This window comes from Triticum dicoccoides, chromosome 7B (assembly GCF_002162155.2).
Source record: "Triticum dicoccoides isolate Atlit2015 ecotype Zavitan chromosome 7B, WEW_v2.0, whole genome shotgun sequence".
Classification (NCBI taxonomy): domain Eukaryota; kingdom Viridiplantae; phylum Streptophyta; class Magnoliopsida; order Poales; family Poaceae; genus Triticum; species Triticum dicoccoides.
This window is the reverse complement of record NC_041393.1, coordinates 123,182,920-123,197,901: the sequence shown is the minus strand read 5'-3', so window position 1 is coordinate 123,197,901 and position 14,982 is coordinate 123,182,920. Positions and strand designations below refer to the sequence as shown.

Here is a 14,982-nt window from a genome sequence, read left to right as displayed (position 1 = left end):
TAGCATGGATCTAACATGCAGAAAGGGGAAAACTTACAGCGGCATTTGTCGCGGAGGAGCGCCGCTGTTCTCTGGACGGATTCAGGTCGATGCGGCGGCCAAGGTCGATGGAGACGAGGTGCGCTGCGGCGGCGCCGGAGCTCGAGTGACAGTTGGGGTGCGAGAGGAAGAAGAAGAGTAAGGGGGAGAATGAAGAAAGACCTGGACGGGTCTATTTATAAGGAAAGACCGTTAAAAGGGCGCGAAAAACGAGGAGGCCGAAAACATAAGTTATCCAACTACAAGGACGCCTCGATTTTCGGGAAGGTCATTAAGATAAAGATCCATTGAGATGCATTGGACAAAACATGCATTTATAGCAGGTGACGTCATGGCGGGTTACCACAAATTCAAAGGATGACGTCATGGCGGGTTACAAAAAAATTCATAAGCCAAAGAGCAGAAGATTTTTTCTTAATTACCGAAGATTGACATGAACTAGTCCAAATCAATCTGGGGCCTAATGTTGGGGATATAACTATTTGATATGACCCGCCCAGGAGGGGCCGGGTTATACCTATGAATATTCTTGAAGCCCAGGACCAAGGTTGAAGATGGCGGTTCAGTAAGGGCCAAAGCCCAGAGGCGACTTAAGGCTCGTAGAGATAAACCGCCATATGTACATGACTTGTATTGTAAGACAGGAATAGTTAAAGACCGAGCCGGACACTATTTATGAGCCGGTCGGGACTCTGAGAGCCGCTGAGTGTCGACCTCTGTATATAAAGGGACGACCCGGCGGCGGTTCAGGGCAAGTAATATCAAATCGAGAGCAGGTCAAGCGATTCGCACCCTGGTCATCGAGACATAAGCAATCCCACTCAAAACTGGATCGTTGGCTTTTACCTTCACCGTAAGGGGCCGCACCAGTATAAACCTCGTGTCCTTTGTCCCGATTAACCCCTTAGTTTCCTAGTTGTGATGGCTCCACGACTAAGTCCTTTCACGAGGACATCTGCCGTGACAATTCCACGACAGACCCCGTTCTCGATTTTGTTAGGTTAATCATCTTGGTTGGAGCTGTGTGGCGGTGATGATGTCCCTTAGTAGGAATAATGTCTGTCACGTCCTATCCCCGTCCCGATAGTGCGAATAGTGTCCTTGGAGGATGTGTGGAGTTGTGTCTCCGTCAGATCTCACGGGATTCGGTCAGTGCTAATCTTCGGTGGATCTACTTGGATCCAGTTCGTCTTCGTTCGTGTGGTTACAGGTTTGATCTTTTCGATGTGCTACTCTTCATCGGAGATGGTTGCTGCTCGGGTGTGCTAGTCTTTTGGGGCCTTAGCATGACGGCTTCCTGGTTGTCTATTACAACAAGGTTTGCCCGGCTCCGGTGAGGGAGGGGCGAGGACGGCGGCGCGCGTTCGGCTCCAGTGTTTATAGTCATCGCTAGGTGGTCCATGGACGTAGTTGTAATTTTTATTACCTCTTGTGTTCTTCGTACTGCCATGATTGCTGAATAGATTGGAAATTTCTCTCGCAAAAAAAGTAACAACATTGTATTGAAGACATTTTTTATCTATAAGCCCAATTCATGGTATCAAGCTCATTTCTGGCCATTCAAAAAAAAAAGATGAAAGCATATATATTATTTGCAAATTTAAGTATGTATTTCACCAAAATTCACAAAAACTTCCAGCTAATCTGATTGGAACAATAGTTCAAGAGCATAACTTTCCACAGGCATGGCCATCATAAAGGTTAAGCACGAAGCCACACCATACAATTCTGAATTCAGAGCATTGCAGCTGCTCTAAATTAGCTACTCTACTCTCTCCGTTTTTATTTACTCCGCATATTACTTTTGATCAAAGTCAATCTTTATCAACTTTGACAAAGTTTATAGACAAAAATATTAACATATACAATAACAAATCAACACCATTAGATTCATTATCAAATGTACTTCCACATCATATAGATTTGTTATTGTAAATATTTATATTATTTTTTATAAACTTGGGTCAATCTTTAGGAAGTTTGACTTTAGTCAACTCTAATATGCGGAGTAAATAAAAACGAATAAAAACGGAGGGAGTAGTACTTAGATGACTCGCAAGTCATGGCTCAAGGAAATATACATTGATCGATTCGCACCTATTTGTTCTTTAATTATGATGACTAGGAGGCACACAAAGAATCGGCAAGAACACCATCGAGCTGTTCTACTATCCTGCCCAAAAAAGAAACGGGACTAGGGGCAAGAATGAAATAAAACCTACTCCCTCCGTCCCACAATATAAGATGTTTTTGCAAGCTAAAACAACTTGCAAGAAGGTCTATATTGTGGGACGGAGGGAGTAGTACATAACAACATGGTAATGTTCAAGAATATTTCTATAGCAGATCAGGTTCTGATCCTCAAACGTTCGTCAGAAGCTACCAATGCAATTTGCTATGTCTCACAAAGTCAAGTCAGGAGAACAGTAGATTTAATGGGAGGGATCATGCTGATGGTTTCCCACTTTTCCTTCTTTCGTCAGGCCAAAATTAGTCACAGCTCAGATTACACTTCTGCAGAAACATTAGTCACTACTATGACGATGGGGTGAAAGATGACTCTATGGCTTCACATACTCGCGGATGAACTGCTCAACTGCTGAAACATCACCAGTCAGACCAGCACCTTCATCAACTATCACCTTGTTCTGGCACTGGCTGAAGTTGAATGCCTCTCCAGGTAACCCAAGTCGGACTTCATCACTGATGTCAGCAGAGGATATGGCGTTCCTTGATTCCCGGAGCTTGTTTCTACAAATGAAAAATTAGCACAAGTTTGTGTCAGTCGGTCAATGCAAATGGGTTCTGTTATGCTCCCTCACAGGTGTTTCAAGATATATGAGTGATTACAGAGTGACCTCCGTTGTTCCAGGATCAGGGAAATATGAGTAGAATAGACATGTAAGCATGCATTGTTTGGCAGCATAATATACACAGAAAACAAACGAATACATTCAAGCTGCAGTATTAATCTAGCCAATACATTATAATTCACAGAATTTACAGAGCGACCTCAATTGTACCAGGATCACGGAAACATGGATACAATATAAATGTATGTAAACATTTTTTGCAGCATAATATACACAAAAACAAACAAATACATTCAAGTTGCAGTACTAATCTAGCCAATACATTATAATTCACAGAATTTACAGAGCAACCTCAACTGTACCAGGATCACGGAAATATGCATTAGAATATACATGTATGTAAACATTTTTGCAGCATAATATACACAAAAACAAACAAATACATTCAAGTTGCAGTACTAATCTAGCCAATACCTATAAATTCACAAATTATTAAACGCGCCAACCCAAGATGATGCATTCTAAGTTCCAACCATGAAGAATGTTGAATATGAAAAATGAAACATACACTTCTTTCTCCAACTGCTTCTTGATGAACTCCTTTGAGTGAGCTGTAACTTTATCTGTCTTGTTGCAGAATATCAGAACAGGAATCCTTTTCTTCACTACAGTTGCCTTCGTCAAAATGTCATACATATACCTGTCGTGAGAGTTAAAGAAAAAACTGTCAGGCGGTACGAACTGTATCAGATCAAACATTTTTATACATGTTTGAATATGAAATAAGGTCCTAGTCACACTCCTAGTTTGAATACAGCATATGATTGGGTTGACAATCAAAGTTTGCGAAATTGGACACCATCAAATTTTCCAAACAACACCAAATAACAGAAAGTAGGTCAGCAAAATTACTCTGCAGCAGCTTGCATGCTAGACAAGAAATCTAGAGCATCCACGACAAAAACAATCCCAGCTGCCTGAGGCAGGACTTCATCAAGCTTCGATTTCAGCCTTGCATGACCAGGAACATCGATAACATGAACAGGTTTTACTTTGCCTTTCTGTTGAGTGGAAGGGAACAAAGTCAAGTAAAAATCTTGCAGTCAGCAAACATATGTTTCTATAAGAAAACGGTAGCCTTGATTCTACATAGTTATATTAATATCAAGGTGTAGCAGGGATTCATCTCCAAAAAGTTCTAACCCTTTCCAGCTCCGAGTGCAGCACAAATGTAGCATTGTTATGTGTCATCGAAGTCACAGTTCCCTGATGTGATGATCCATCGCGAAGCTAAAAACAAGGGATAGAAAATTAGCACAAAACCAAAAGATAATACAAAGAAACTGTGTAATTCCTCCACTGGAAAGATAACTAAAACTAAAAAAGGAAATGAAAAGTAGTCTTTGTTCTCCAAAATCTTGCCGTGCAGGCATGCACTATATAAAATCATATATACAGTAAATCAAGGGGGCGAGGCAAGAGATGCATGACAGATAACAGTATGGGACCAACGCAACCTGAGTGGAAATTCAGCTAAAAGGCGATGTTATAAGCTACTGAACAAATTGCGTCAAAGGAAGCATATACAAGAGCAAATTGCAAACCAGATGTCATAACATCATTCTCGGTGTTAGTCATAGACACATGCCCCATCTTCTTTACCAAATCAGAAAACCAAAATCCATGTCAATTCACAAATGTCATGTGCTATATCGAAAAAAGCATTGGCAAATCAGACACCGGATGTCAGTTTTGAAACTAAGGCCTCTGTCAGAGTAACACCTGTTATGCCTAACTTCTAAAACTTGACAACACAGAGAGACAAACAGCAGCAATCAAGTTTGTGAGGAAAGGCATGCATGGCCATTACTCTCGTCCTACTTTATGATATCATGTTAATCCATGAGGAGTTGAATAGTTGTATCACGAAGATAAGGGGATGCACAAAAGAAAGAGGAACACATACATAATTGGAATGATACCTGATAGAAAAGAACAGTTTTGCCGCTGCCACTAAGCCCGGATAGAACTATGGTGTTAGGTTTCGATGATTTCAGACAAGAAGCTGTTAAACAATCAAACATACAAAGCAACTGCATGTTAATTACTACACAAATAGTACCAATGAAATTCTATATCACAATGGTAGAAACCTAAACATGCATAATGAATACAGCAAGACATTTTACATCATTGGGTGCACCCATTATATAAACTGAGACATTAACCACGAGTAATAATGTCACACTTTTGAATATAACTTATCTCTAGATTAAGAAACACTAGTCCCTCCTTTTTTTTAGCGCCACACATATTATAATGTCATTGCCATTTCAGATGCCCTGACATTTAAGAACTCGTTAACTGTAACATCTGACAGTATTATCATTCTACAAGGCACGTGCATAAATAATATGAATGAATCAACAGGGCATTACTCCTACCTTGTTACAACTTGTAATGCACAGCAAAGCATGTACCATAATCAGCTGAAGTCTGAAGTTTAACTGGAGCTTCCAGTATCTCTGCTTCCACTCAAGTTCGCTCAATTCCGAAATTACCAGCCCATCACAAAATACCATGAATTACAACTATACGTCAATTCTCCGCATGATCCACTTCCAAGGCATGGAATCGATTGTGCTTCAATCACATTTGAACCCAGTGCCAGTGTAACTACAGCTAACTACAAAATTGGTCACTCCAGATCCCCAGCTAGTTAATTCGTCAAAACAGAAGGGACAAGTATCATTCTTCCAGGAAAATCTGAAAGCGTACTCAAGCCAGTTCCCCGTTACTACCTGCCACATCTACCTAGGTTTCCTAACAGCAAACACGATTCCGCGGGACTCAGGGGCAAAGGTAGAATGCGAGAAGAAGGTCAGGTTTGGCATTTCACCTGCGACCAGCACCAGAATCGTCACCGCAATCACGGCGACCGCGACGTAAATCTGCTCCGGGGGTTGCTGGCGGATCCAGTGCTCTGCTTGGCCTGCCCACGCCTCCGCTTGGCGAATCCACTCGTCCATCGTCGCGCAAGCACGGGGAGGGAAGGAGAGGGCGAGGTGGGGGTGGAGGGAGCAGCTGTGTGGCGCCGGGAGATCTCGGGGGAGGGGAGGGGAGATTTCTAGAAGGAAGGTAGGAGAAGCGAGAGGAGGACGACGAGGCGAGGGTTTTCGCACGGGAGGAGAAATGAGGGAGGCTGGGAGGAAAAATAAAAATAAAATTGAGACAGAAAAAAAATTGCGTGTGATTCAGGGAGTTCTATCCAGACCTGGCGAAATGGGCCGGCGCCACCCAGCACGGCCCGCCCCCATTAAACGTGTCTGCACGGCATGGCCCACGGCGGCCCGTTTATAAACAGGCTGTGCTCACTTCAAGGTCCACACCTGGCGTCCATCTTCACTAATCTATTTTTCTTACCGCTAAAAAATATATTTCTCTTGACATGCAGACTATCCACATCATCAATCAACATGTAACCATCCACCTAAGCAAACCTGCCACCATGGAAAATTATATGCGCTCGCCTTAAGCCGCGTCATCTCTATTTCTTCTATCAGGTTGTGTGGCATGCACCCACTGTACTGGAATACCAAACGAGGGCCCCTCCACAATCCATCCACCGTACGGGAAGACCAAACGAGACCCAGTTCGGTTTCCTGGTTGCCCCTGCTCCTGTATACTTCTCCATACAAATCACGATCAAATCTTCTGCCAACATGAAATCCCAATCACAGGACGTGAAAAGCAGCGGTGACGGGCAAGCAGCTGGTAGCAGCGCACCGATGCTCATCAACTTGAGGGATAGGTTTGGGAGGCAATCAACCATTCAGATGTAGCAGGGGTTCGGTGTGCCACGCGCTGGTGATCGAATGTACACTGAACTCTCCGGCTAGACCAACGAAGATATGGCAAAAAAATCAATCATGTTCATTGCCTATATTTTTAGAATCCAAAAGCCAGCAAATCATAATTTAGACTAATTATGGATTGATTGGTTTGTTGATTTGATGAATTGGTTCATCTAATCAGATCATGGAGATAATGAGGCGTAATTTTGATTTCTAGAACAATGTATGAACCATTAAATTTATGAACAAGCAGATCGAGAGGCGCCGGATCAATAAAGAAGAATTCCATACCGAGAGGACAACCATCGAAGCAGACCCGTGAGCTACCATAACAACAATAACTTTGGTGTGAATATGGAGGCTCTGTATTGCGCTAGATAGATTCATCCCATCAAATTGTCACCATGGCCTCGCTTGCGTGTTGCCGCTCGTGCCGTGCGGTCCGCACCTTCGACTCGGGCGTCCTCGACCGGCCCGGCGCCGACGAGAGCACAAGTACCCAACGGTGCCCATGGATGCCATCCGGAGGTACAATGGATGTGGTGGCGGCGGGGCGATGTAGCTGGAGTGGGGCCGAGCGGACGGCGCTCTCACCGGTGCTATGTGCTGGACGAGAGGGCCCGGCAACATTGCTCGCACTGCGATGGCGGGCGAAGAGGGACGACGCGTCGCTCCGTGAGCTGCCTCCGCTGCTGGCGCCCTGATTTAAACAGGAGCGGCGTAAAGCAATGCGGAGAGTGATGACCCACAATTATAGGGGATCAATCGTAGTCCTTTCGATAATAGTGTTGAACCCAATGAGGAGCAGAAGGAAATGACAAGTGGTTTTCAGCAAGGTATTTTCTGCAAGCACTGAAATAGTCGGTAACAGGTTGTTTGGTAGCAAGATAATTTATAATGGACAAATAACGGTAACGGTAAATAAAGTGCAGCAAGGTAGCACAATCCTTTTGTGACAAAGGACATGCAAAACGGTCTCTTATAATAAGCAAAGTGTTTTTGAGGGCACACGAGAATTTCATCTACTGACTTTCATCATGTTGGTTTGAGTTGTGTTCGCTACTTTAATAATTTGATATGTGGGTGGACCGATGCTTGGGTGATGTTCTTACTTGAACAAACCTCCCACTTATGATTAACCCCCTCGCAAGCATCCTCAACTACAAGAAAAGTGTTAAGATAAATCTAACCATAGTATTAAACATTTGAATCCAAATCGTACCCTTATGAAGTAGCACATAAACTAGGGTTTAAGCTTTTGTCACTCTAGCAACCCATCATCTAATAACTACTCCACAATGCATTCCCTTAGGCCCAAAGATGATGAAGTGCCATGTAGTCGACGTTCACATGACACCACTAAGGAAATCACAACATACATATCATCAAAATATCGAACACATATCAAATTCACATGATTACTTGCAACATGCTCAAGATCAAAGGGGCATTAAATAGCATAATGGATCTGAATATATAATCTTCCACCAAATAAACCATATACAGTAATCAACTACAAGATGTAATCAACACTACTAGTAACCCACAAGTACCAATCTGAGGTTTCGATACAAAGATTGAACACAAGAGATGAACTAGGATTTGAGAGGAGATGGTGTTGTTGAAGATTGCCCTTCGAAAGATGAGATGGTTGTTGGTGATGATGATGGCTTCGATTCCTCCCTCCGGGAGGGAAGTTCTCCCGATGGAATCGCTCCGCTGGAGGGCAAAAGTGCTCCTGCCCAAGCCGCCTCGAGACGGCAGCGCTTCGTCCCGAAAGTCCTCTCTTTTCTAGGTCAAAATGACCTATATACTAGAAGATGGGCACCGGAGGTGGGCTGAGTTGAGCACAACCCACGCGCCCTAGTGTCTTGTGCTCGCCAGATGGCCCCTCTCTAGTTGTTATTTGCTCTAGTATTTTTCATATATTCCAAAATAATTCTCCGTAAATTTTCAGCTCATTTGGAGATGTGCAAAATAGGTGCCCTGATGTAGCTTTTTCAGGTCCAGAATTCCAGCTGCCGACATTCTCCCTCTTTGTGTAAACCTTGCATATTATGACAGAAAAGGCATTAGAATTACTCCATAAAGCATTATTATGTATCAAAACATTATAAATAATAGTAGGGAAACATGATGCAAAATAGACGTATCAGAGAGCGACCGCATCAACATCGCTCTCCTCGTCATTGCTAAACAGTATAATACAGCTACCTAGGCCCCTCCACAGTGATTTGGCTCTCTAAACCGTCCGATTAGCTCATTCAACGTTGTCAATTGTCCCGTCGTTTCACTGTGCATGCCCGACAGCCTTTTTTTACCACTCCACCTCAAGCGTCCCGCCCGGCCCAACACTACATGGGCTGTTGCTTTGATGAACGACTTGGAGGCCCTCTAATGCACTGACATTGTGTAGCCTGCGATCGTGAATAGACGGTTGGTGTCGGCGCAGAGGCAGGGGAGCACGCGAGGGCCGCATGACTCTCCAGAGCGATGGCGGCGGCGGCGGCGGCCTCCTCACACCACCGCACACCTTCCCTAAAACATATACCCGACCGCCGTACACCTTCCCTAAGTAGCAGCAGACCACCGCATCCTCTACTTCCTCTTGTCCTTGTTGGGGAACGTTGCAGAAAATTAAAATTTTTCCTACGGTTTCACCAAGATCCATCTATGAGTTCATCTAAGCAACGAGTCAAGGGAGAGAGTTTGCATCTACATACCACTTGTAGATCGCGTGCGGAAGCTTGCAAGGTGATGATGTAGTCGTACTCGACGTGATTCGAATCACCGATGACCAAGTGCTGAACGGACAGCACCTCCGCGTTCAACACACGTACGGGACGGGAGACGTCTCCTCCTTCTTGATCCAGCAAGGGGAAGGAGAGGTTGAGGAAGACAGCTCCACCGGCAGCACGACGGCGTGGTGATGGTGGAGAGGCAGTACTCCGACAGGGCTTCGCCAAGCACACAACGGAGGAGGAGAGGTGTTGGGGAGGGGAGGGCTGCGCCTTGGAGGGGTCGTCGGCTGCCCTCCCCTCACCCCTCTATTTATAAGGGGAAGGGAGAAGGGGGCCGGCCCCCTAGAACCCATCTAGGGGGGGGTGCGGCGGCCTAGGGGAGAGGGGAGAGGGTGGCTTGCCCCCCAAGCCAAGGGGGGCGCCCCCTCTAGGGTTCCCCCTCAACCCTAGGCGCATGGGCCCAAGGGAGGGGGTGCGGCCAGCCCACCAGGGGCTGGCTCCCTGCCCCACGCAGCCCATGTGGCCCCCCGGGAGGGGTGGCCCCTCCCGGTGGACCCCTGGAACCCTTCCGGTGGCCCCGGTACAATACCGATATGACCCCGAAACTTCCCGGTGTCCGTTTGACAACTTCCCATATATAAATCTTTACCTCCGGACCCTTCCGGATCTCCTCGTGACGTCCAGGATCCCATCCGGGACTCCGAACAACATTCGGTAGTCACATACTAGTCTTCCTAATAACCCTAGCGTCACCGAACCTTAAGTGTGTAGACCCTACGGGTTCGGGAGACATGCAGACATGACCGAGACGCTCTCAGTCAATAACCAACAGCGGGATCTGGATACCCATGATGGCTCCCACATGCTCCTCGATGTTGTCATCGGATGAACCACTATGTCGAGGATTCGATCAAACCCTGTATGCAATTCCCTTTGTCAATCGGTACGTTACTTGCCCGAGACTCGATCGTCGGTATCCCAATACCTTGTTCAGTCTCGTTACCGGCAAGTCACTTTACTCGTACCGTAATGCATGATCCCGTGTCCAACACCTTGATCACATTGAGCTCATTATGATGATGCATTACCGAGTGGGCCCAGAGATACCTCTCCGTCATACGGAGTGACAAATCCCAGTCTTGATCCGTGTCAACCCAACAGATACTTTCGGAGATACCTGTAATGCACCTTTATAGTCACCCAGTTACGTTGTGACATTTGATACACCCAAGGCACTCTTACGGTATCCGGGAGTTACACGATCTCATGGTCGAAGGAAGAGATACTTGACACTGGCAAAGCTCTAGCAAAACGAACTACACGATCTTTTATGCTATGCTTAGGATTGGGTCTTGTCCATCACATCATTCTCCTAATGATGTGATCCCGTTATCAACGACATCCAATGTCCATAGTCAGGAAACCATGACTATCTGTTGATCACAACGAGCTGGTCAACTAGAGGCTCACCAGGGACATATTGTGGTCTAAGTATTCACACGTGTATTACGATTTCCGGATAATACAGTTATAGCATGAATAAAAGACATTTATCATGAACATTGAAATATAATAATACTTTTATTATTGCCTCTAGGGCATATTTCCAACAGTCTCCCACTTGCACTAGAGTCACCAATCTAGTTACATTGTGATGAATCGAACACCCATAGAGTTCTGGTGTTGATCATGTTTTGCACGCGAGAGAGGTTTAGTCAGCGGATCTGCGACATTCAGATCCGTGTGTACTTTGCAAATCTCTATGTCTCCATCTTGAACATTTTCACGGATGGAGTTGACACGACGCTTGATGTGCCTGGTCTTCTTGTGAAACCTGGGCTCCTTGGCGAGGGCAATAGCTCCAGTGTTGTCACAGAAGAGTTTGATCGGCCCCGACGCATTGGGTATGACTCCTAGGTCGGTGATGAACTCCTTCACCCAAATCGCTTCATGCGCTGCCTCCGAGGCTGCCATGTACTCCGCTTCACACGTAGATCCTGCCACGACGCTCTGCTTGCAGCTGCACCAGCTTACTGCTCCACCATTCAACATATACACGTATCCGGTTTGTGACTTAGAGTCATCCAGATCTGAGTCGAAGCTAGCGTCGACGTAACCCTTTACGACGAGCTCTTCGTCTCTTCCATAAACGAGAAACATGTCCTTCGTCCTTTTTCAGGTATTTCAGGATATTCTTGACCGCTGTCCAGTGTTCCTTGCCGGGATTACTTTGGTATCTTGCTACCAAACTTACGGCAAGGTTTACATCGGGTCTGGTACACAGCATGGCATACATAATAGATCCTATGGCTGAAGCATAGGGGATGACACTCATCTCTTCTTTATCTTTTGCCGTGGTCGGTGACTGAGCCGAGCTCAATCTCACACCTTGTAACATAGGCAAGAACCCCTTCTTGGACTGATCCATTTTGAACCTCTTCAAAATCTTATCAAGGTATGTGCTTTGTGAAAGACCTATGAGGCGTCTCGATCTATCTCTATAGATCTTGATGCCTAATATATAAGCAGCTTCTCCAAGGTCCTTCATTGAAAAACACTTATTCAAGTAGGCCTTAATGCTGTCCAGAAATTCTATATTATTTCCCATCAAGAGTATGTCATCTACATATAATATGAGAAATGCTACAGAGCTCCCACTCACTTTCTTGTAAATGCAGGCTTCTCCATAAGTCTGCATAAACCCAAACGCTTTGATCATCTCATCAAAGCGAATGTTCCAACTCCGAGATGCTTGCACCAGTCCATAAATGGATCGCTGGAGCTTGCATACTTTGTTAGCGTTCCGAGGATCGACAAAACCTTCCGGCTGCATCATATACAGTTCTTCCTTAAGATGCCCGTTAAGGAATGCCGTTTTGACGTCCATTTGCCATATCTCATAATCATAATATGCGGCAATTGCTAACATGATTCGGACGGACTTCAGCTTCGCTACGGGAGAGAAAGTCTCGTCGTAGTCAATCCCTTGAACTTGTCGATAACCCTTAGCGACAAGTCGAGCCTTATAGATTGTAACATTACCATCCGCGTCCGTCTTCTTCTTAAAGATCCATTTGTTTTCTATCGCTCGCCGATCATCGGGCAAGTCTGTCAAAGTCCATACTTTGTTTTCATACATGGATTCTATCTCGGATTTCATGGCTTCAAGCCATTTGTTGGAATCCGGGCCCGCCATCGCTTCTTCATAGTTCGAAGGTTCATTGTTATCTAACAACATGATTTCCAGGACAGGGTTGCCGTACCACTCTGGTGCGGAACGTGTCCTTGTGGACCTACGAAGTTCAGCAGTAACTTGATCCGAAGTACCTTGATCATCATCATTGTTTTCCTCTTCAGTTGGTGTGGGCATCACAGGAACGGTTTCCTGCGCTGCCCCACCTTCCCGCTCAAGAGGTAGTACTTCATCGAGTTCTACTTTCCTCCCACTTACTTCTTTCAAGAGAAACTCTTTTTCCAGAAAGCATCCGTTCTTGGCAACAAAGATCTTGCCTTCGGATCTTAAGTAGAAGGTATACCCTACAGTTTCCTTAGGGTATCCTATGAATACGCATTTTTCCGACTTGGGTTCGAGCTTTTCAGGTTGAAGTTTCTTGACATAAGCATCGCATCCCCAAACTTTTAGAAACGACAGCTTAGGTTTCTTTCCAAACCATAATTCATACGGTGTCATCTCAACGGATTTAGACGGTGCCCTATTTAAAGTGAATGTAGCTGTCTCTAGAGCGTATCCCCAAAATGATAGCGGTAAATCGGTAAGAGACATCATAGACCGCACCATATCCAATAGGGTGCGATTACGATGTTCGGACACACCGTTTCGCTGAGGTGTTCCAGGCGGCGTGAGCTGTGAAACGATTCCACATTTCCTTAAGTGTGTACCAAATTCGTGACTTAAGTATTCTCCTCCACGATCTGATCGTAAGAATTTTATCTTTCGGTCACGTTGATTCTCTACCTCATTCTGAAATTCCTTGAACTTTTCAAAGGTCTCAGACTTGTGTTTCATTAAGTAGACATACCCATATCTACTCAAGTCATCTGTGAGAGTGAGAACATAACGATATCCTCCGCGAGCTTCAACGCTCATTGGACCGCACACATCGGTATGTATGATTTCCAACAAGTTGGTTGCTCGCTCCATTGTTCCGGAGAACGGAGTCTTGGTCATTTTGCCCAAAAGGCATGGTTCGCACGTGTCAAACGATTCATAATCAAGAGACTCTAAAAGTCCATCGGCATGGAGCTTCTTCATGCGCTTGACACCAATGTGACCAAGGCGGCAGTGCCACAAGTATGTGGGACTATCGTTATCAACTTTAAATCTTTTGGCATCTATACTATGAACATGTGTAATATTACGCTCGAGATTCATTAAGAATAAACCATTGACCATCGGAGCATGACCATAAAACATATCTCTCATATAAATCGAACAACCATTATTCTCATACTTAAATGAGTAGCCATCTCGTATTAAACGAGATCCAGATACAATGTTCATGCTCAAACTTGGCACTAAATAACAATTATTAAGGTTCAAAACTAATCCCGTAGGTAAATGTAGAGGTAGCGTGCCGACGGCGATCACATCGACTCTGGAACCATTCCCGACGCGCATCGTCACCTCATCCTTCGCCAGTCTCCGTTTATTCCGCAGCTCCTGCTGTGAGTTACAAATATGAGCAACGGCACCGGTATCAAATACCCAGGAGTTACTACGAGTACTGGTAAGGTACACATCAATCACATGTATATCAAATATACCTTTGGTGTTGCCGGCCTTCTTATCCGCTAAGTATTTGGGGCAGTTCCGCTTCCAGTGACCCTTCCCCTTGCAATAAAAGCACTCAGTCTCAGGCTTGGGTCCATTCTTTGACTTCTTCCCGGCAACTGGCTTACCAGGCGCGGCAACATCTTTGCCGTCCTTCTTGAAGTTCTTCTTACCCTTGCCCTTCTTGAACTTAGTGGTCTTATTGACCATCAACACTTGATGTTCTTTCTTGATTTCAGCCTCTGCTGACTTCAGCATCGAGAACACTTTAGGAATGGTCTTTTCCATCCCCTGTGTGACGCCCGGGTAATTAAGCTACAGTGATCCTCTGCTAATGGTGCCACGTCACCTCGTTTATAGTTGCTGATCTCGAGTTAGTTCGAAACCGATTCAAATTCAAATTCAAAAATAGGCAAACAATAAAAGTTTTCAAATATTAAAACTAAAATGTTCGGAGTGAACCAAATATTGCATAGATAATTATGGTGGAGCAACCAAACTTTGATAAAATGTTTAAAAGCCCTAAAACAATTAAAACAATAGTGATGACAATTAAACAAAGGCCTATTGAATTTATAAAATGCTAACACTATTTTATTATGCGTTAAGAATTAATCTCGTAGTAGTTTATTGGTTAATACAAATTAGGCACTAGTGGTAATTTTACAAAACTAAAATAAAAGAAAACAGAAAAGAAATAGAATAAAAACAAAAGAAGAAAAGGAAACAGAACCAAAAAAAAA

At 44.6% G+C, this 14,982-nt stretch overlaps 1 protein-coding gene across 1 annotated transcript; it reads right to left on the bottom strand.

Moving 5' to 3' along the window:
- Positions 1–2,358: 2,358 nt before the first annotated feature.
- LOC119337793 (signal recognition particle receptor subunit beta-like) lies at positions 2,359–6,052 on the bottom strand. The gene is made up of 6 exons (XM_037609982.1): positions 5,752–6,052; positions 4,835–4,917; positions 4,056–4,142; positions 3,765–3,913; positions 3,421–3,552; positions 2,359–2,790 (listed from the first exon to the last, which is right to left on the bottom strand). Exons 1-6 carry the CDS (start codon positions 5,879–5,881, stop codon positions 2,601–2,603), a joined length of 771 nt encoding a protein of 256 aa, XP_037465879.1. The 5' UTR covers positions 5,882–6,052; the 3' UTR covers positions 2,359–2,600.
- Between the last annotated feature and the right edge of the window lie 8,930 nt (positions 6,053–14,982).